At 45.7% G+C, this 23,554-nt stretch overlaps 1 protein-coding gene across 1 annotated transcript in view; it reads left to right on the forward strand.

Moving 5' to 3' along the window:
* The window catches only part of LOC134586281 (dynein heavy chain domain-containing protein 1-like), a 246,596-nt gene that overhangs the window by 163,353 nt on the left and 59,689 nt on the right, over positions 1 to 23,554 (forward strand). Inside the window, exon 21 of the mRNA XM_063441768.1 lies at positions 4,830 to 4,895. Coding sequence (XP_063297838.1) covers positions 4,830 to 4,895 — 66 coding nt within the window. The remainder of the gene's footprint in view (positions 1 to 4,829; positions 4,896 to 23,554) is intronic.

The raw sequence follows: 23,554 nt of genomic DNA on the forward strand, positions 1-23,554 counted from the left end.
TGATGGGTAGGGGACATAGCCTGGCCTTGTGGCGATCCCCTCGTTTACCTACACGCTGGCAGACGTCGCAGGAGGTGCAATACTGGCGCACATCCTGAGAGATCCCGGGCCAGAAGAAGGCATGTGTCAAACGGTATCGGGTACGGGTCATCCCTAGGTGTCCTGACAAGGGGATGTCATGAGCAATTCTCAGCAGCTCTTGTCTATACTTCTGGGGTACCACTAGCTGTTTATTAGTTAAGGTGACAGACCCCCCCACATCTTTTGCCGTGACACGGTATAGCAACTCTTTCTCCCAGATGAACCGCTCCCCCTCTAACCCTGCTTGGTCTGTTTGTGGCCGGTCCCTATATACTTGGAGAGTGGGATCGGTCTGGACTTCGGTCGCGAAGGTAGTCGGGGTATCCCAGGACATGGTGGTCAGTTGGGGAACATGGTCTCTTACCTGAGCCTCAGAGTGTATCGGTGTAGCCGTGGTGCGAGCCTGTTGCCGGGTGGTTACGGGGAGGGCCTCCTGGTACGGAGCCTGGGGGATAAAAGCGGAAGTCATTTGGCCCAAGTCATTCCCCAGTACAACATCGGCAGGTAAATTCTGCATCAGCCCCACTTCTACAGTCCCCTCTCCCACACCCCAATCCAAATGAACTTTGGCAGTAGGTAGCCGGTATACTGCTCCCCCGGCCACCCGTACTGCCACGGAGCCGCCAGTGTGGGTTGCGCCCGGTACCAAATGTGGAGCAACCAAAGTTAAAGTGGCTCCCGAATCCCGGAGCCCTTGTACCTCCTTCCCCTCCAGGGTTACTAACTGCCGATGATGTTGTCGGTTGTCGGTGGCTCGGACTGACATTACTTCGTGCAGCACCCCTAGAGGCTCCTCAATTTGAGCGCTCAGCAATTCTTGGGTGGCGGGCGCTACCTGGTAATGGTGTGCAGCAGCCCTGGGTGCCAAATTTTGTCGCACCTGATTCCAAGCTTGTCGGCTCCGGTTTTGGGTGCACTCTCGAGAAATGTGTCCCCACTGCTTGCAGGTGTGACACTGAATGTTAGCCCGGCCGTTGTATCGGGAGGGGGGTGGTGGAGTATTCAGTGCCGGCCTGTGCAGGGGTGTGGTGGGGCCGGTAGGGATAAAATTACTGGGGTGCCCTGTAATCCGAGGGAGAGTCTTATTTTGGGCACCGTGATGCCTCCTGGCATCAAAATGCTGATCCGCCAATTTAGCGGCTTCGGGTAGGGTGAGTGGTTTACGGTCTCTCACCCATTCTTGTGCTTCTGGGGACACACCATTAAAAAACTGTTCCAGCAGCATTAACTGCCTCAACTCCTCCATGTTAGTAGCGTTGCTGGCCTGTATCCAGCCTAGTGATGCTTGGTCCAGCTTGTGCGCCCATTCTGCATGAGAATCTTTCTCAGGCTTGCGCAAGCCCCGGAATTTCCGCCGGTATGCCTCTGGGGTAATAGCATACCTCTCCAAGATCGCCCTCTTTACTTTAGGGTAATCCTTGCTGTCCTCTCGGGGTACAGCACGGTAGGCTTCAGCCGCCCTACCCGATAATTTGCCTGCCAGCAGCGGCACCCATGTTGCGGGTTCCAAATCGTGCAAATCGCACAGCCGCTCAAAGTCCTGCAAATACCCATCAATTTCGTCCTTTTCTTCACAAAACGCTTTAAATGCGTGATGTGGGACTTTGGGCTTTACCTGTCCGTAGGTGGAGGCAGACACCCTAGGCGGTGTCGCTGGTGTGCTGGTTGCCATCAGATAATCCTGTACATCCGATACCATCACGGTCAATATTTCTAGCGGTACTGGTTGCGGTAGGAACGCCAACCTGGTTCGTAGCTCTTTTTGGAATGGGGTCTCTTCCATGGCTGGTGGGGGTGTAGCGCTGCGGGCTCTGTCTCCCTCCATCAGTTCAGCGATCAGCACAGCCTTAGATTTGTTGCTGGCTATCTTACCCCTGGCTTCCAGTAGCTCTTTTAAAGTCTGTCGTTTTAGTATGGTATAATCAATCTCCATACGAATTGCCCTTGCTTTCCTTGTTCGGTAGTTCCAGTTTACACGAACGCTGCTTTTTCGGCTGTAAGGTTCGGATCCCGTCGCTTGCCACCAATTGTAACGGAATGCAGTGTAACAGCATACAATATCCGTTGGTACATTCAGGAAATCCACAGTCAGAATAGAAAGCACGGCAATATTCCCAATCCTCCCAATAACCGGACGAAACACAGTTTGGGAGTCAACTAACTCGGTTTATTCACAGGCAGCATATTTATACAGTTCCCCATGCAAGGGGTTTCCATACAGTAATTCCAGGGGATTTCTCCCAACATGCATTGTGACTTTCCCAACAGGCATTGCTGCACGAGAAGGATACTCCCACTAAAATGGACGATTAAGTGGATTATCCCCTCGTGCAGCAAAACCGACAATTGACATTAAAATCCATAATTCACACAATATTCGGTACTTCGGAATAACTGAACGTTCGGTAGATAGCTGGGGTCGGAACGCACACTTTGTGAGAATACCGCTCCGATCCCAGCTGAATTGACCGAACGCCGCACATAATACAGTTAAACATTAAAGTGGTTTTAAAAGTACCGAATAAGTACGGGACATATAATGTACCGAACGCGGAACTCCCGAACGCTCTAGAAGTCCAGCGGTGTTCGGATCATTGAGTAGCCGTTTTCAGTTCCAGGCTCTCGACGACCGAACACTGCTGCAGAGACAAAGGATCCAAGATGGCCGCCCGCCGCATGGTCGGTAGTCGAACGACGGCCACCTAGGAGAGCCCTTAATTACCGATTGCAACAATGTTGCAACCGGTTAATTGGTGCCACACGACCTGTGAGTGTGTGGTCTACCTGGGGAGTCCACATTCGTACGGCGAACGGCCAGGATAGCCGTGTTTCGTCGTATGAATGCTTTGTGTGCTGGCAGCATACGGCTGCCAGCATGCGAACGGCCATAGGACAATACATATACATTTAACGTTACACAGTATATCTTCAGCCTACGGACAACCTGTACTGAATGTAGTCCAGAAGTGGCTAGATTTGCCACACACACTATATGTTACAGACTGGCTCTCTCTGTATCTCTGTATTACACACTATATGTTACAGACCGTCTCTCTCTGTATCTCTGTATTACACACTATATGTTACAGACCGGCTCTCTCTGTATCTCTGTATTACACACTATATGTTACAGACCGGCTCTCTCTGTATCTCTGTATTACACACTATATGTTACAGACCGGCTCTCTCTGTATCTCTGTATTACACACTATATGTTACAGTCCGGCTCTCTCTGTATCTCTGTATTACACACTATATGTTACAGTCCGGCTCTCTCTGTATCTCTGTATTACACACTATATGTTACAGACCGGCTCTCTCTGTATCTCTGTATTACACACTATATGTTACAGACCGGCTCTCTCTGTATCTCTGTATTACACACTATATGTTACAGACCGGCTCTCTCTGTATCTCTGTATTACACACTATATGTTACAGACCGGCTCTCTCTGTATCTCTGTATTACACACTATATGTTACAGACCGGCTCTCTCTGTATCTCTGTATTACACACTATATGTTACAGACCGGCTCTCTCTGTATCTCTGTATTACACACTATATGTTACAGACCGGCTCTCTCTGTATCTCTGTATTACACACTATATGTTACAGACCGGCTCTCTCTGTATCTTTGTATTACACACTATATGTTACAGACCGGCTCTCTCTGTATCTTTGTATTACACACTATATGTTACAGACCGGCTCTCTCTGTATCTCTGTATTACACACTATATGTTACAGACCGGCTCTCTCTGTATCTCTGTATTACACACTATATGTTACAGACCGGCACTCTCTGTATCTCTGTATTACACACTATATGTTACAGACCGGCTCTCTCTGTATCTTTGTATTACACACTATATGTTACAGACCGGCTCTCTCTGTATCTCTGTATTACACACTATATGTTACAGACCGGCTCTCTCTGTATCTCTGTATTACACACTATATGTTACAGACCGGCTCTCTCTGTATCTTTGTATTACACACTATATGTTACAGACCGGCTCTCTCTGTATCTCTGTATTACACACTATATGTTACAGACCGGCACTCTCTGTATCTCTGTATTACACACTATATGTTACAGACCGGCTCTCTCTGTATCTCTGTATTACACACTATATGTTACAGACCGGCTCTCTCTGTATCTCTGTATTACACACTATATGTTACAGACCGGCTCTCTCTGTATCTTTGTATTACACACTATATGTTACAGACCGTCTCTCTCTGTATCTTTGTATTACACACTATATGTTACAGACCGGCTCTCTCTGTATCTCTGTATTACACACTATATGTTACAGACCGGCTCTCTCTGTATCTCTGTATTACACACTATATGTTACAGACCGGCTCTCTCTGTATCTCTGTATTACACACTATATGTTACAGACCGGCTCTCTCTGTATCTCTGTATTACACACTATATGTTACAGACTGGCTCTCTCTGTATCTTTGTATTACACACTATATGTTACAGACCGGCTCTCTCTGTATCTTTGTATTACACACTATATGTTACAGACCGGCTCTCTCTGTATCTTTGTATTACACACTATTTCTTTGTATTACGGTCTATATTTTACATATTCTATATCTTTTCTCTATAAACTGCGGTATAAATGACAAAGACCTACACCTATAAGTGGAGCGCTCAAACAAATATAAAGCTTACCAAACGTTATTTCGTTCAATAGTGCAACTTCGGATTTATATCCTTCTCTATTTTAGAGGCTGTGAATCCTGACTTTCGTCTCTGGATCATTATGGATGAAGAAGCAATGGAATTCATTCCAGGTTTGTGAACCATTCATAATGCTAGTTTGTCATATATTGTCATATAAAGTGACACACTGCTGGTCCATGCTGTGACACAGCTCCTGTACTCCAACCGAGTACCTCTGCCCAGTCGCTGAAACTTGACTGGGGTCCTTCTGGAGCTTTTCCACCCGACCAGCCTGCAGCTCTCCTTCAAGGCAGGTATCGTCCCCTCTGCAGCCCTTCTTCCAGGCACCTGCAATGTTATAGACCGTCTTTAATAAGACACCTGCGGGGCTCAAAGGGATCCTGCACCCAGCAAACATCTAGGACACTGTGCAATACACGGACACACAGAGGGACACACTGTCACTATACAGCACACTGTGTAATACACAGACACGCAGGAGGGCACACTGTCACTATACAGCACACTGTGCAATACACGGACACACAGAGGGACACACTGTCACTATACAGCACACTGTGTAATACAGACACGCAGGAGGGCACACTGTCACTATACAGCACACTGTGTAATACACGGACACACAGAGGGACACACTGTCACTATACAGCACACTGTGTAATACAGACACGCAGGAGGGCACACTGTCAGAATACAGCACACTGTGTAATACACAGACACGCAGGAGGGCACACTGTCACTATACAGCACACTGTGTAATACACGGACACACAGAGGGACACACTGTCACTATACAGCACACTGTGTAATACACGGACACACAGAGGGACACACTGTCACTATACAGCACACTGTGCAATACACGGACACACAGAGGGACACACTGTCACTATACAGCACACTGTGTAATACACAGACACGCAGGAGGGCACACTGTCACTATACAGCACACTGTGCAATACACGGACACACAGAGGGACACACTGTCACTATACAGCACACTGTGTAATACACAGACACGCAGGAGGGCACACTGTCACTATACAGCACACTGTGTAATACACGGACACACAGAGGGACACACTGTCACTATACAGCACACTGTGTAATACACGGACACACAGAGGGACACACTGTCACTATACAGCACACTGTGTAATACACAGACACGCAGGAGGGCACACTGTCACTATACAGCACACTGTGTAATACACGGACACACAGAGGGACACACTGTCACTATACAGCACACTGTGTAATACACAGACACGCAGGAGGGCACACTGTCACTATACAGCACACTGTGCAATACACGGACACACAGAGGGACACACTGTCACTATACAGCACACTGTGTAATACACGGACACACAGAGGGACACACTGTCACTATACAGCACACTGTGTAATACACGGACACACAGAGGGACACACTGTCACTATACAGCACACTGTGTAATACACAGACACGCAGGAGGGCACACTGTCACTATACAGCACACTGTGTAATACACGGACACACAGAGGGACACACTGTCACTATACAGCACACTGTGTAATACACAGACACGCAGGAGGGCACACTGTCACTATACAGCACACTGTGCAATACACGGACACACAGAGGGACACACTGTCACTATACAGCACACTGTGTAATACACAGACACGCAGGAGGGCACACTGTCACTATACAGCACACTGTGCAATACACGGACACACAGAGGGACACACTGTCACTATACAGCACACTGTGTAATACACGGACACACAGAGGGACACACTGTCACTATACAGCACACTGTGTAATACAGACACGCAGGAGGGCACACTGTCAGAATACAGCACACTGTGGAATACACAGACACACAGAGGGACACACTGTCACTATACAGCACACTGTGTAATACAGACACGCAGGAGGGCACACTGTCAGAATACAGCACACTGTGTAATACACGGACACACAGAGGGACACACTGTCACTATACAGCACACTGTGTAATACAGACACGCAGGAGGGCACACTGTCAGTATACAGCACACTGTGTAATACACAGACATGCAGGAGGGCACACTGTCAGTATGTGGCGAAACCAACTTCGCCACTGTGGGCTGGAGAAGCCTGGCTGCTAGGGCACTGCGACTATGGCCCCTGGACATATTGCACTTTAAAGACTATATTTGGGCATGTATAATTTATATTGCTGCTACTGGCCCTTTAAAATCAGCGGTGGACATTTTGGGACTACTGTCCCTTTAAGACTGTGAAGCATATTCTATTGTACTGCCTGTATATTGTATATGTATTTATGTATGCAGTTAACCTGGGTGATATATATATATGCAGCCTTCATCTGATTGTTCGGTAGAATCACTCCATTCATTGTATTGAGGAAACTACCGAACAACCAGACCACCCAGGAATAAGTGTGCCTCCAATTACAGTTTGCAACAATGTTGCAAACGGGTAATTGGCAATCAGTGTAATGTGTTCTGTGTCCTCTGGGTGGCCGCCATTCGGGAAACAAACACGTGGCGGCGGCCATCTTAAACTACCGAACAGCGGTGTTTTGCCGTCGAGTGTCTGGAACTAAAATCGGACACTTCACTAGGCAAACACCGCTGAGACCTCCATACTTCCAGAAATTCGTATGGAAACTACCGAATTACCCGCCGTTCGGTAGACAGAACCCCATAAACAAGGGAATTCATTCAAACCCTCTCCAGGCTCTATAACACAGGCAATTCGCCTGTTTTCATTCCCTTGTTTGTGACCGACCGCAGGGCCAAAATGCATGGAACTGTTTTCGGATACTTTACCCATGCGGTCGGTCAAATCTTTGGAACCTCATATCTCCCGAACCATTCATCCGAATGACCTGATTCTTGGATATGTTGTCCCCCTGAATAAGGGCTATCAGGGGATACCTGTTTTGGAGGTGTAGCATATGTATTTGGGGTACATCCAGGAATTGGGGAAAAAGGTGTACGGTATAATTGTGTTAAGTGTTAATCTAAGGGGAGGAAATGTGTGGGAGGTACATCCATGTGATTGGTTAATTTCATCCTCCCCCTGGGAGTGTCCTGTATGTACTTGTTGGTAATAAAAGCCAGACTGGGTGTCCCAGTCTTGAGTTCCTGCTTAACCCTCAAAATGAAGTGTCGTCTCGTTCTTGGGGGGGATTGGATTGTAAGCTGACTGCCAAGAGTGTAAGCCAATTGTATGCTTTTCTTGTTCAGCTGTGTAACGGACCGTTTCAGCATAAAAGGGAATAAAATCCGTTTAGGCGATAATCCCCTTTCCAGATGCACAGGCAGCTACTGCAAACACCATTCTCCCGACTGGAACCACACGAACACTGGAACAGCTGAACAAGAAAAGCAGACATCGGCTTACACTCTTGGCAGTCAGCATACAATCCCATTCCCCCAAAGACCGAGACGACACATCGCTTTGAGGGTTAAGCAAGAACTCTGGACTGGGACACCCAGTCTGGCTTTTATTACAAACAAGTACATACAGGACACTCCCAGGGGGAGGATGAATTTAACCAATCACATGGATGTACCTCCCACACATTTCCTCCCCTTAGATTAGCACTTAACATAATTATACCGTACACCCTTTTCCCCAATTCCTGGATGTACCCCAAAAACATATGCTACACCTCCAAAACAGGTATCCCCTGATAGCCCTTATTCAGGGGGACAACATATCCAAGAATCAGGTCATTCGGATGAATGGTTCGGGAGATATGAGGTTCCAAAGATTTGACCGACCGCATGGGTAAAGTATCCGAAAACAGTTCCATGCATTTTGGCCCTGCGGTCGGTCACAAACAAGGGAATGAAAACAGGCGAATTGCCTGTGTTATAGAGCCTGGAGAGGGTTTGAATGAATTCCCTTGTTTATGGGGTTCTTTCTACCGAACGGCGGGTAATTCGGTAGTTTCCATACGAATTTCTGGAAGTATGGAGGTCTCAGCGGTGTTTGCCTAGTCAAGTGTCCGATTTTAGTTCCAGACACTCGACGGCAAAACACCGCTGTTCGGTAGTTTAAGATGGCCGCCGCCACGTGTTTGTTTCCCGAATGGCGGCCACCCAGAGGACAAAGAATACATTACACTGATTGCAATTACCCGTTTGCAACATTGTTGCAAACGGTAATTGGAGGCACACTTATTCCTGGGTGGTCTGGTTGTTCGGTAGTTTCACTCAATATAATGAATGGAGTGATTCTACCGAACAATCAGTTGAATGCTGCATACATATCACCCAGGTTAAACTTAACACATGAATACATATACAATATTACAGGCAGCACACTAGAACATGCTTCACAGTCTTAAAGGGACAGTAGTCCCAAAAGTCCCAATGTGTCCATAGATGCTGTTAAAAGGGCCAGTAGCAGCAATATACAGTACAATATGCCCAAATATAAATCTTTAACTGTACCAATTTTCCAGGGGCCATAGTCAGCAGGTAGGAGGCTAGCAGCCAGGCCTCTCCAGTTCACAGTGGCGAAGCTGGTTTCGCCACAAGCTGTTCCAGTTCGGAGTGTTATTTCGTATCTAGATCGGGAGTGTGGTGTTCTGCAGTAGCTGTGCCTGTATCCAGAAAAGGGGATTATCGCCTAAACGGATTTTCCCCCTTTTATGCTGAAACGGTCCGTTACACAGTATACAGCACACTTTGTAATACATGGACACACATAGGGACATACTGTCAGTATACAGCACACTGTGTAATACACGGACACACAGGGACATACTGTTAGTATACAGCACACTGTGTAATACAGACACGCAGGAGGGCACACTGTCAGAATACAGCACACTGTGTAATACAGACATGCAGGAGGGCACACTGTCAGAATACAGCACACTGTGTAATACACAGACACACAGAGGGACACACTGTCAGTATACAGCACACTGTGTAATACAGACACGCAGGAGGGCACACTGTCAGAATACAGCACACTGTGTAATACACAGACACGCAGGAGGGCACACTGTCAGAATACAGCACACTGTGTAATACACGGACACACAGAGGGACACACTGTCAGTATACAGCACACTGTGTAATACACAGACACACATAGGGACATACTGTCAGTATACAGCACACTGTGTAATACACAGACATACATAGGGACATACTGTTAGTATACAGCACACTGTGTAATACACAGACACACATAGGGACACACTGTCAGTATACAGCACACTGTGTAATACAGACACGCAGGAGGGCACACTGTCAGAATACAGCACACTGTGTAATACACAGACACACATAGGGACACACTGTCAGTATACAGCACACTGTGTAATACAGACTTGCAGGAGGGCACACTGTCAGAATACAGCACACTGTGTAATACAGACACGCAGGAGGGCACACTGTCAGAATACAGCACAGTGTATAATACACGGACACACATAGGGACATACTGTTAGTATACAGCACACAGTCCTCCTGTCCCTGGATTATAAAACTTTGTTTCTTTCACCTATTGGTTCGGTATATGGGTTGCACCAAACTGATTGTTTTTGTTCATATACCGAATAAACTCATGAACTGTTATTATTATTATTATTATGATCTTTATAGAGCGCCGTCAAATTCCACAGCGCTTTACAATGGGTGGACGAACAGACATGTAGTTGTAACCAGACAAGTTGGACACACAGGAACAGATGGGTTGTAGGCCCTGCTCAATGAGCTTACATGCCAGAGGGAGTGGGGTATAGTGACACAGTAACAGAGGGTTTGAGGGCCCTGCTCAGTGAGCTTACATGCTAGAGGCAGTGGGGTAAAATGACACAAAAAGGTAAGGATAGTATTAGACTAGTGACAGTTGCAGAAGAGGAATCAGTTGGGAGCTATTAACAGTTTAATTGATACGCTTTTATGAAGAAATGGGTTTTTAACGATTTTTTGAAGGAGTGGAGACTGGGTGAGCATCTAACGGAGGAGGAGGGAAGCAGTTCCACAGGAACGGTGCAGCCCTCGAGAAATTTTGAAGGCGAGCATCAGAGGTGGGAGTACGTACAGAAGATAAACGTAAGTCTTCAGCAGATCGTAAGGGCCTAGACGGGACATACTTGTGTATAAGGGAGGATAGATAGGTGGGAGCAGCTATATGTAGAGATTTGAAAGCAAGAACCAGAATTTTAAATTAAGCTCTATATTTTATAGGAAGCCAATGTAGGGACTGACAGAAGGGTGAGGCATGGGAGGTGCGGGCGGACAGGAAGATGAGCCTCGCCGCCGCATTCATTATGGACTGTAACGGCGCAAGTTGGGAGCACTGTTAGATCACCCTGTTAGATCACCCGTATACTAAGTGTGCTGCTCATTGACCCTTTTAACCTCTGTCATCACCTCCTTAACCACAAAAACCACAGCATTATAAGCAGTCGGCTGGGTGGTCGCTGTTCGTATGTGCTAACAATTGGTGGCGGCCATCTTAGCCGCGTACATATACAGCAGTGTTTGGTCGTCGAGCGTGTAGAACAAAAACTGGACACTCGACTGCCCGAACACCAGTGAAACATTCACCTCCACCTTCGTTCGGTTAAATGCATCAGAACTGAAAGGCGTTTGGTGGGAGCACGCTCTCGAACAAGAGACACAGACTCAGTGTACGCACGAACAGTTACGTTTGGTATTTTATTGTATTTCCTTGAACTGTTCTGGGCAAACGCCTCGTGTGTGGTTGGTCTAAACTTGACCCCTGTGGCGTTTTGCCTGCGTTCGCGTGATCTGAGCGCTTTCAGGATGTTAGGTGCTCAGATCTAGGCTATCCGGGGATATAGGATCTGAGGGGGTACCTGATTGTAAAATGTATGTTTTGGGGTGTAATGCATTTATATGTTCTGAACCTGAGAGATGATGTAAATTAGATGTGTACTTTGTAACAGTTTCCTCTCAGGTCCAGCGGGGAAAGCCCCTGGAATATGTTTTCAGAAGTCTCTCTCCCCTAATGTGAGTAGCGCTGCATTAATCCCAAAGAAATTTTCAAGCAGACTGTAGCGGAGAGCTGGTCTTTCACAGGTTAACTCAACTAAAGATCCCAGTGAGGCTCAGGAACAAGTTATAAAATACCATAGGATAATAATTACAGCAAGCAAGGTAATTCATGAATATCCCCATACAGATCCCAATGACTGGATGACACACAGCATCAGGAGCAGAACTGAACTTTTAATCACTCAACCTTCTTTTAAAGCATTCTCCCATGCAAGGGAGGGATTTACAATAATTATTACAGTATCTGTAACGGAATGCAGTATTATAGTCCACGATCTCCGTTGGTATCTTAGGTAATCCACAGTCAGAGTAGAAAGCACGGCAATATTCCCCAATCCTCCCAATAACCGGACGAAACACAGTTTGGGAGTCAACTAACTTGCTTTATTCACAGACTTCCATATTTATGCAGTTCCCCTTGCAAGGGGTTTCCTTACAGTTGTTACAGGGGATTTCTCCCATCAGGCAGTATGATTATCCCAACAGGCATTGCTGCACGAGAAGGATACTCCCACTAAAATGGACGATTAAGTGGATTATCTCCTCGTGCAGCAAAACTGACAATTTATACAGAAATCCATATTTTATACAATTTTACTCGCTTTTGTACGAATGACCATTCGGTAGATAGCTGGGGTCGGCGGGCACATTTAGTGAGAATACCGCTCCGATCCCAGCTAAACTAACCGAACGCCGCACCAAATACATTTAACCATCGAGTTCGGTTTGAAACTACCGAACATCGATGGGGAACAGAATGTGGCGAACGCGGAGCTCCCGAACGCTCTGGAAGTCCAGCGGTGTTCGGATCATTGAGTAGCCGTTTTCAGTTCCAGGCTCTCGACGACCGAACACCGCTGCAGATACGAAGGATCCAAGATGGCCGACCGCCGCATGGTCGGTAGCCGAACGACGGCCACCTAGGAGAGCCTATAATTACCGTTTGCAACATTGTTGCAATCGGTTAATTGGTGCCACACGACTTGTGAGTGTGTGGTCTACCTGGGGAGCCCACATTCGTCTGGCGAACGGCCCGGATAGCCGTGTTTCGTCGAACGAAAGGTTTGCATGCTGGTAGCGTACGGCGGCCAGCATGCGAACGGCCATAATACATTACATACACAGTTCAATATATACAGTACACATTCAGCCTACGGACAACCTTTAGTAACTATAGTCCAGAAGTGGCTAGGTTTGCCACAGTATCATACACGAGTTGCCGCCCACACATCCCCTCCTCTTAGTGTGACACATAATTATACAAGTCACAAATTCCCTGGGTTTCTGGATGTACCCCTAAACATAGAGGTACCCTTTTAAATATTACATCCCCTGGTAGCCCTGATATGGGTGAGTGACATATCCAAAAATCACCCAGATCGGACTAGGGGTTCGGGAAATTTGTGTAAGTATTAAAAATACCGACCACACTGGAGGTAACAGCCGAAATTGGTTCCATGCGTTTTGGCCCAGCGGTCGGTCACAGAAAAAGGGAATAAACTGCACGAATTACTTGGGCTATGGAGACTGGAGAGGATTCGAATAAATCCCCTTGTTCGTGTGTTTCTTTCTACCGAACGGGTAGCCGTTCGGTAGTTTCTACACAAATTTAAGGGCAGTGTGGAGGTCTCAGCGTTGTTTTCCTAGCCGAGTGTCCGATTTGGGTTCCAGACACTCGACGGCAAAACACCGCTGTTCGGGAGTTTAAAATGGCCGCCACCACGTGTTCGTTTCCCAATTGGCGCCACCCAGAGGACAAAACACACATTACACGAATTGCCAATTACCCGTTTGCAACATTGTTGCGAATGGTAATTGGAGGCACACTTATTCCTGGGTGGTCTGGTTGTTCGGTAGTTTCACTCATATAATAAACGGAGTGATTTTACCGAACAATCAGGCGAATGCTGCATGCACATACATACATAAGGCAAAATTTAACCGAAAGCATATGAACATACAGAATTTTGAGGACAGCCCAATGCCATCCGCTACACTGCTCCCCCTTGCCCACAAGCCGGCATACACAGTCTGATCCAACACGGATTGGCTTGGGAATGTCAGGAGGAGTACTCACAGATCATTTTTCAAGTTCAGTTTGTCTAGACAACCCGTCGGCGTTACCATTCTGCTTCCCTGGCCGGTAATGAATTGTAAAGTCAAAAGGCTGCAGTGCCAAACTCCAGCGCAGCAGCCTGGCATTGTCCCCAGCCACCTGGTTCAGCCATACTAACGGGTTGTGATCCGTGAGCAATGAAAAGGGCTGTCCATACAAGTACGGTTGCAACTTCTTTAGGGCCCACACCACAGCCAGGCATTCTTTTTCGATGGCGGCGTAGCTTACTTCTCTGGGTAACAACTTGCGACTGATGTAAGCCACAGGATGTTCTCCGCCATCGGCCCCGACTTGGCTCAGCACTGCCCCCAATCCAAACATAGAAGCATCTGTGTGGACAAGAAAGCGTTTAGTTGGCTTGGGAGCTGCCAGGACAGGGGCATTTATCAGTGCATTTTTCAGGTGTTGGAATGCTCACACTCCGGGGTCCAGGTTACTTGGCGGGGACAGTTTTTACGGGTAAGATTGGTAAGGGGTATGGCCAGGGTGCTATAATTGGGGACAGACTTTCTATAGTACCCTGCCGTCCCTAGAAAGGCTAATACCTGGGTCTTTGTCCTAGGGGTGGGCCATTGGGCTACGGCCTCTATTTTGGCTGGTTCTGGTTTTTGCTTCCCACAGCCCACTTAATGTCCCAGGCATTGTACCTCGGCCATCCCTATACTACATTTGGCAGGCTTCAAAGTCAAGCCTGCCTCTCTAATCCTGTCTAGAACCGCTCCTATATGGGCCAGGTGTTCCTGCTAGGTATTGCTAAAAATGGCAATATCGTCCAGATATGCGCAGGTGTAGTCCTGGAACCCGTCTAGAAGTTGATCCACCATCCGCTGTAAGGTAGCCGGAGCATTTTTCATCCCAAACGGCATGACTTTAAAGTGGTACAGGCCGAATGGGGTGACAAAGGCTGACTTAGGGATGGTGTCCGGGGCCAGGGGAATTTGCCAATACTCCTTACACATATCAATAGTGGTGAGGTATTGGCCACTGGCCATCCGGTCTAGCAGTTCATCTATAGAGAAGGATATAATAGGCGCTCACTCCAAAAGACAGTAATAAAATAGGCAGCGGTAACCAGTACAAGGGTTCCCAACCTTGTGACAAGAAGGATGCAAAAAAAGAAGAAAGGAACCGCGCCCCAGATGATAATTAATATATAAAATATACGTACATAAAAATTATCAACGATTCTTATAAATCCTCAGAAATAAAAACAGAGAGAAAACATCATAGTGTAGTTGTAACGGACCGTTTCACTTACAAGAGGATAAAACCCAGTTTAGGCGATAATCCCCTTTCCAGATGCACAGGCAGCTACTGCAAACACCATTCTCCCGACTGGAACCACACGAACACTGGAACAGCTGAACAAGAAAAGCAGACATCGGCTTACACTCTTGGCAGTCAGCATACAATCCCATTCCCCCAAAGACTGAGACGACACATCGCTTTGAGGGTTAAGCAAGAACTCTCGACTGGGACACCCAGTCTGGCTTTTATTACAAACAAGTACATACAGGACACTCCCAGGGGGAGGATGAATTTAACCAATCACATGGATGTACCTCCCACACATTTCCTCCCCTTAGATTAGCACTTAACATAATTAACAGGGACACATTTTTACCCAAGTTTTGGATGTACCCTAAATACTTGGGGTACATCCACAAATCCAATATCTCCAGATAGCCCTAGTCTGGAGGGACAACATATGTTAAAATCAGCCCATTCGGATAAACGGTTCGGGAGTTATGGGACTTTAAAGTATTGACCGACCGCATGGGTAAAGTATCCGAAAACAGTTCCATGCATTTTGGCCCTGCGGTCGGTCACAAACAGGTGAATGAAACAGACGAATTGCCTGTGCTATAGAGACTAAGGGGGACTCGTATGAATCCCCTAGTTCGTACGTTTCTTTCTACCGAACGGCGGGCCGTTCGGTAGTTTCCCCACGAAATCCTGGAAGTCTGGAGGTCTCAGCGGTGTTTGCCTAGTCGAGTGTCCGATTTTAGTTCCAGACACTCGACGGCAAAACACCGCTGTTCGGTAGTTAAAGATGGCCGCCGCCACGTGGTTGTTTCCTGAATGGCGGCCACCCAGAGGACACAGAACACATTACATGGATTGCCAATTACCTGTTTGCAACATTGTTGCAAACGGTAATTGGAGGCACACTTATTCCTGGGTGGTCTGGTTGTTCGGTAGTCTCACTCAATATAATGAATGGAGTGATTCTACCGAACAATCAGATGAATGCTGTACATATATATAACCCAGGTTAACTGCATACAACAATACATACATGACATTAAAGTATTAAAGGCAGGATTACTGTACTACGCTCCACAGTCTTAAAGGTACAGTAGTCCCAAAAGTTCCAATATGTCCATCGCTGCTTTTAAAGGGCCAGCAGCAGCAATACAAATTATTACCTGCCCAACTATAGTTTCTAAAGTGCAACACGTCCAGGGGCCATAGTCAGCGGACAGGAGGCCAGCAGCCAGGCCTCTCCAGTTCACAGTGGCGAAGCTGGTTTCGCCACATTTCTCCCCTTTGCCAATTAGACTAACAGGGTACCTGACTTTCTGCCGGTCAGTGCCCTGGTTAGTCCAGCAACCCACCCACAAAACAGAAATAACAGAGCAGCCCACCCACACTAACCGGTTACTACATCTGGGTGAGGAAGAATTTTGTCCAGGTTCTGGTGTTTCACCGCTGCTGGGTGGGAGACTGGTAGGCTGCCTTGGTGGGTTGCTGAGGGGGCAGAGACCAGCGGTACTCTGTCCGGTTTCCAGCACTACCACGGGAGTAGTCTGGTGGGCGCCTGGTTGCTGGAGACTGACTGTCTCCCCTTTAGGTGCACAGCTCGACTGCCGGAGGGGGAGACCGACTGTCTCCCCTTTGGATCCATCACCCTGAGGCTGGGGAACAGGACCGACCGTCCCTATCCCTTGTGCTGTGAGTGCAGAGACTACAGTCCCATCTGCACAGTTGTGGGGCTTAACATCTCCCCTTGGTGGGTTAGGCTGCCGTGGGAGAGAGGGTATAACAAGCTCCTCTCTCTGGACGGTGAACTGCTGCTGGGGAGAGGGGTTAGCAGGCTCCTCTCCCTGCCACTCTCTCTGCTGGGGAAAAGGGAGACCAGCTGTTTCCCCTTTCATTCCCTTGTCCTGCGGTTGGGGTGCGAGACTGACTGTCTCTGCTCCCTGCAGGACACACTGCCGCTGGGGAGGAAGGACGGCACCTTCAGCTCCCTGGGGTACACACTGCCGCTGGGGAGGGAGGACGCTGCTCTCCTCTCCCTTCACTTCACACTGCCTTCCTGGCACATCACTTTGCTGCTGGGGGGCAGGAACAACAACCTCTGCCCCCTGTAACTCAGCCTGCCGCTGGGGAGGATGGACGACACCATCAGCTCCCGGAGACACACACTGCCGCTGGGGAGGGAGGACGCTGCTCTCCTCTCCCTTCACTTCACACTGCCTTCCCGGCACATCACTTTGCTGCTGGGGGGCAGGAACAACAACCTCTGCCCCCTGTAACTCAGCCTGCCGCTGGGGAGGAAGGACGACACCTTCATCTCCCTGGGGTGTACGCTGCCACTGGGGAGGAAGGACGACACCTTCATCTCCCTGGGGTACACACTGCCGCTGGGGAGGGAGGACGCTGCTCTCCTCTCCCTTCACTTCACACTGCCCTCCCGGCACATCACTTTGCTGCTGGGGGGCAGGAACAACAACCTCTGCCCCCTGTAACTCAGCCTGCCGCTGGGGAGGAAGGACGACACCTTCATCTCCCTGGGGTTGCTCACAGGACCAGTCTAAGAACTCTGCTACCTCGGGTACTGCTGGTTGCTGTTGGGCGGGAGGACCGGTTGTCTCTTCCCAGGCCTCATTGATGAGTCGCAGGTAATCCCCTTCCAGGTTCCATTCCTTGGTGACCAAATATCGTAGGTCTTCCTCGAGGTCCACAGCGCCAAAGAGACCCAGCATGTTCTCCCGGATGCCGTACAGGTCCCAAAAACGATAGTCGGCATCTTCCCCAAAGTCCTCGTCACCACTATTATCCCAAAATAGACCAGGGCCAGCGTAATCTCCGCCTTCTGGGAACTCATACTCTGCCATCTCGGGGACACACTGAGCTGCGTACCACTGTATCGCCTGGTATGCGTCGTCGAGCACCAGTTCTCCATATACTAAGATCTCGAGTCTAGTCACCCACGCTTCTTCGGTCTTTTTCCTCAGGAGGGGCATCCGCTCTGCCATTCGAGCCAGGATTCGCTGCCTTCTGCTGCGGCGCCGATCCCCTCTTGAATACTGTACTTCCTCTAGGGCTTCTTCCCACAATCTGGCTCTGGCAGTCTCTCTGTACATCAACATGTCCTCTTCTGACACTGCTCCAGACCTCCGGAATACGGAACCGTACAATCTATCCTGCAACTTCTCCTCCATTTTCTGAGTTCCTTTGTAGATAGGGTCGCTGTATGGATACTAGCGTTGCCCTCAATTTGTAATCCAGAAATAGTGTTGTCTGTAGCTGTCCCTCTGGTTGTAGGAACGATCCCGCCGCTTGCCACCAATTGTAACGGACCGTTTCACTTACAAGAGGATAAAACCCAGTTTAGGCGATAATCCCCTTTCCAGATGCACAGGCAGCTACTGCAAACACAATTCTCCCGACTGGAACCACACGAACACTGGAACAGCTGAACAAGAAAAGCAGACATCGGCTTACACTCTTGGCAGTCAGCATACAATCCCATTCCCCCAAAGACCGAGACGACACATCGCTTTGAGGGTTAAGCAAGAACTCTCGACTGGGACACCCAGTCTGGCTTTTATTACAAACAAGTACATACAGGACACTCCCAGGGGGAGAATGAATTTAACCAATCACATGGATGTACCTCCCACACATTTCCTCCCCTTAGATTAGCACTTAACATAATTAACAGGGACACATTTTTACCCAAGTTTTGGATGTACCCTAAATACTTGGGGTACATCCACAAATCCAATATCTCCAGATAGCCCTAGTCTGGAGGGACAACATATGTTAAAATCAGCCCATTCGGATAAACGGTTCGGGAGTTATGGGACTTTAAAGTATTGACCGACCGCATGGGTAAAGTATCCGAAAACAGTTCCATGCATTTTGGCCCTGCGGTCGGTCACAAACAGGTGAATGAAACAGACGAATTGCCTGTGCTATAGAGACTAAGGGGGACTCGTATGAATCCCCTAGTTCGTACGTTTCTTTCTACCGAACGGCGGGCCGTTCGGTAGTTTCCCCACGAAATCCTGGAAGTCTGGAGGTCTCAGCGGTGTTTGCCTAGTCGAGTGTCCGATTTTAGTTCCAGACACTCGACGGCAAAACACCGCTGTTCGGTAGTTAAAGATGGCCGCCGCCACGTGGTTGTTTCCTGAATGGCGGCCACCCAGAGGACACAGAACACATTACATGGATTGCCAATTACCTGTTTGCAACATTGTTGCAAACGGTAATTGGAGGCACACTTATTCCTGGGTGGTCTGGTTGTTCGGTAGTCTCACTCAATATAATGAATGGAGTGATTCTACCGAACAATCAGATGAATGCTGTACATATATATAACCCAGGTTAACTGCATACAACAATACATACATGACATTAAAGTATTAAAGGCAGGATTACTGTACTACGCTCCACAGTCTTAAAGGTACAGTAGTCCCAAAAGTTCCAATATGTCCATCGCTGCTTTTAAAGGGCCAGCAGCAGCAATACAAATTATTACCTGCCCAACTATAGTTTCTAAAGTGCAACACGTCCAGGGGCCATAGTCAGCGGGCAGGAGGCCAGCAGCCAGGCCTCTCCAGTTCACCGTGGCGAAGCTGGTTTCGCCACAGTAGTATTATTGAGTAAAAGTAAAATAATGGAGTGAATTAGGGTAATTTACACTCACATTTGGTAGAGCTATCCAGGAGCTCTACCGTAATTTGCTTGGACGGAACAATCCCCGTCTAAGGATCTATATCACAGCGGATAACTCCAAATTTCCAATGGTGGTAATGATATAAAAGGAATATAAAAAGAGAACTCCAATAGTATAGTATGTACTGATAAAATGAATAAAAATACAGATAGAGAATGTGGTACTCACATTTACTAGAGCAGAAACTTGCTCTAGTATAATCAGCTTGGGTGGTATAATCCCCACTGAAGAATATGGTAGCCAGGAAGTAAAATAGTGAATAGGTGTATATAGCTTTAAAATGTAATATTTAATAACAAATATATAATACAAAATGGCTATATATAAAAGAAAAGTCCCACTTTACGCGTTTCGCCCATCAGGCTTCTTCAGAAGTGTGAGAGAGTCTTAATAAATGTCCTTTATATAGGTAGTATGGTTATGAATAATGACTTCCTGGTGTGTTCGCTCGTAGAACGCACGCGTCATACCGGAAGGGACGCGGCGTTACCACGTGGAGTAGTACTATGTGTTCCAGCGTGGAACGCATCAGCGGCCATTTTAAGGACGCATGCGTCATACCGGAAGTGACGCGACGTCTATGTACGCAGTGGATACTGCGAGTTGCAGGCCTGGAACGCATCGGCGGGCATTTTGGGACCGTGTGCGTTCCATTTCGTAAAGAACCGCTCGGCGGTATGACAATAAAAATGATAATTCCAATGGGGAAAGAAAGATTTTGAAAAAACACATTGTTAATGTCCATAATTTTTTAAACAATAAAAAAGGTGCAGAATTTCTTTCTCCTTCTCAGCGTCCATGTAGAATGGCATCATTGAGTCTTCCAATAGGGATGTTATTTCAGCCATATTAGTGAAGGGCACAATTGTGGGAGAAAACATGAAAAGACATAAGAAATAAATCAATACTAATCAATACATAATAATATATTATTTGTACATAAAAATTATTTGAGTAAAATGTACAAAAAATGAAATAAAATATAAAAGAACAATTCAATTAAAAAATTTCATATATATATATAAGAATGAAATTATACAAAAACCACTTTAAAGGTTTATAAATATACAGTAGGACATACCACGTAGTTACCACGTATCATAAAAATGTATAGAAACATAGAAACATAGAATGTGACGGCAGATAAGAACCCTTCGGCCCATCTAGTCTGCCCAATTTTCTAAATACTTTCATTAGTCCCTGGCCTTATCTTATAGTTAGGATAGCCTTATGCCTATCCCACGCATGCTTAAACTACTTTACTGTGTTAACCTCTACCACTTCAGCTGGAAGGCTATTCCATGCATCCACTACCCTCTCAGTAAAGTAATACTTCCTGATATTATTTTTAAACCTTTGTCCCTCTAATTTAAGACTATGTCCTCTTGTTGTGGTAGTTTTTCTTCATTTAAATATAGTCTCCTCCTTTACTGTGTTGATTCCCTTTATGTATTTAAATGTTTCTATCATATCCCCCTGTCTCGTCTTTCCTCCAAGCTATACATGTTAAGATCCTTTAACCTTTCCTGGTAAGTTTTATCCTTCAATCCATGAACCAGTTTAGTAGCCCTTCTCTGAACTCTCTCTAAGGTATCAATATCCTTCTGAAGATACGGTCTCCAGTACTGCGTACAATACTCCAAGTGAGCTCTCACCAGTGTTCTGTACAATGGCATGAGCACTTCCCTCTTTCTACTGCTAATACCTCTCCCTATACAACCAAGCATTCTGCTAGCATTTCCTGCTGCTCTATTACATTGTCTGCCTACCTTTAAGTCATCAGAAATAATCACCCCTAAATCCCTTTCCTCAGATGTTGAGGTTAGGACTCTATCAAATATTCTGTACTCTGCCCTTGGGTTTTTACGTCCAAGATGCATTATCTTGAACTTATCCACATTAAATGTACAATAAAATACATATTCCCAAGGTGTTAATGCAAACAAAACTGTATTTAAGATAATGCAATACATAAAAAGACATAATTAATAAAGTATAATTGGGTAAGAGATGGGATGAGGATAATTGTATATTAAAATGATAATAGAGAGAAAAATGTAAAAAAAAAAAATAAGGAAAATTATGAAAAATTGTAAAAACAATTTTTAATTGTGAAAAATTGTAAAAAATTAAACAGATCAAATTCTATATTTAATCCGTTAGGATATAAGGTATCTAAATGGTAGACCCATTCCATCTCTGTCCGTCCTATTTTTTTAATGTAATCACCTCCTCTCCAGTGATTCTTAATGGGGGCAATCCCCATAAAAATAAGATCCTTAGGATTATTGTTGTGGGTGCAGAAGTGGGAAGGAACAGAGTGATTCTTATAACCCTTTTCTATATTTCTGCAATGTTCAGCCACCCTTTCTTTTAGAGGCCTAATAGTTCGTCCAATATATTGGAGGCCACACGGGCAATTCAACAAACATATCACATTTTTGCTATTGCATGTAATTGTCTCTTTAATATTATATATTTTACCAGTATTGTTTGATTTAAAAGTAGTTATTAATCTAGATGTTTGTTTTGTCTTTTTGCATGCAGCGCATGTATTACATTTGTAAAAACCTTTAATATTATTTATAAAATTATCTTTTATTTTATTCTCTACCTCAGTGTAATTTTGTGTGAGGTGCATCTTTAGATTAGGTGCTCCCCTAAATACTATTTGTGTTTTTTCTGAAATTAAGTCTTTTAAAATATTGTCCTTTTTCAATAAATGCCAATGTTTATTTATGATTTTTTTGAGTTCTCTATTTTTATTATTGTAATCTAGTACAATTGGAAGGGATATGTTTTGTTTTTGAACTCTTTTTTTAGATAATAAGTCTTTTTGGTTAGTTATTAATGCTTGTTCTAATGTGGATTGGATAATTGTATTGTCATATCCTTTTTGTAAAAAACTATATTTTATTTTTTCTGCTTGTTGTTTGAAGAAAAAATGAAATATAGTTTTTTACAAAAAGGATATGACAATACAATTATCCAATCCACATTAGAACAAGCATTAATAACTAACCAAAAAGACTTATTATCTAAAAAAAGAGTTCAAAAACAAAACATATCCCTTCCAATTGTACTAGATTACAATAATAAAAATAGAGAACTCAAAAAAATCATAAATAAACATTGGCATTTATTGAAAAAGGACAATATTTTAAAAGACTTAATTTCAGAAAAAACACAAATAGTATTTAGGGGAGCACCTAATCTAAAGATGCACCTCACACAAAATTACACTGAGGTAGAGAATAAAATAAAAGATAATTTTATAAATAATATTAAAGGTTTTTACAAATGTAATACATGCGCTGCATGCAAAAAGACAAAACAAACATCTAGATTAATAACTACTTTTAAATCAAACAATACTGGTAAAATATATAATATTAAAGAGACAATTACATGCAATAGCAAAAATGTGATATGTTTGTTGAATTGCCCGTGTGGCCTCCAATATATTGGACGAACTATTAGGCCTCTAAAAGAAAGGGTGGCTGAACATTGCAGAAATATAGAAAAGGGTTATAAGAATCACTCTGTTCCTTCCCACTTCTGCACCCACAACAATAATCCTAAGGATCTTATTTTTATGGGGATTGCCCCCATTAAGAATCACTGGAGAGGAGGTGATTACA

The sequence above is a fragment of the Pelobates fuscus genome, chromosome 1 (genome assembly GCF_036172605.1).
Source record: "Pelobates fuscus isolate aPelFus1 chromosome 1, aPelFus1.pri, whole genome shotgun sequence".
NCBI classification, from domain to species: Eukaryota; Metazoa; Chordata; class Amphibia; order Anura; family Pelobatidae; genus Pelobates; species Pelobates fuscus.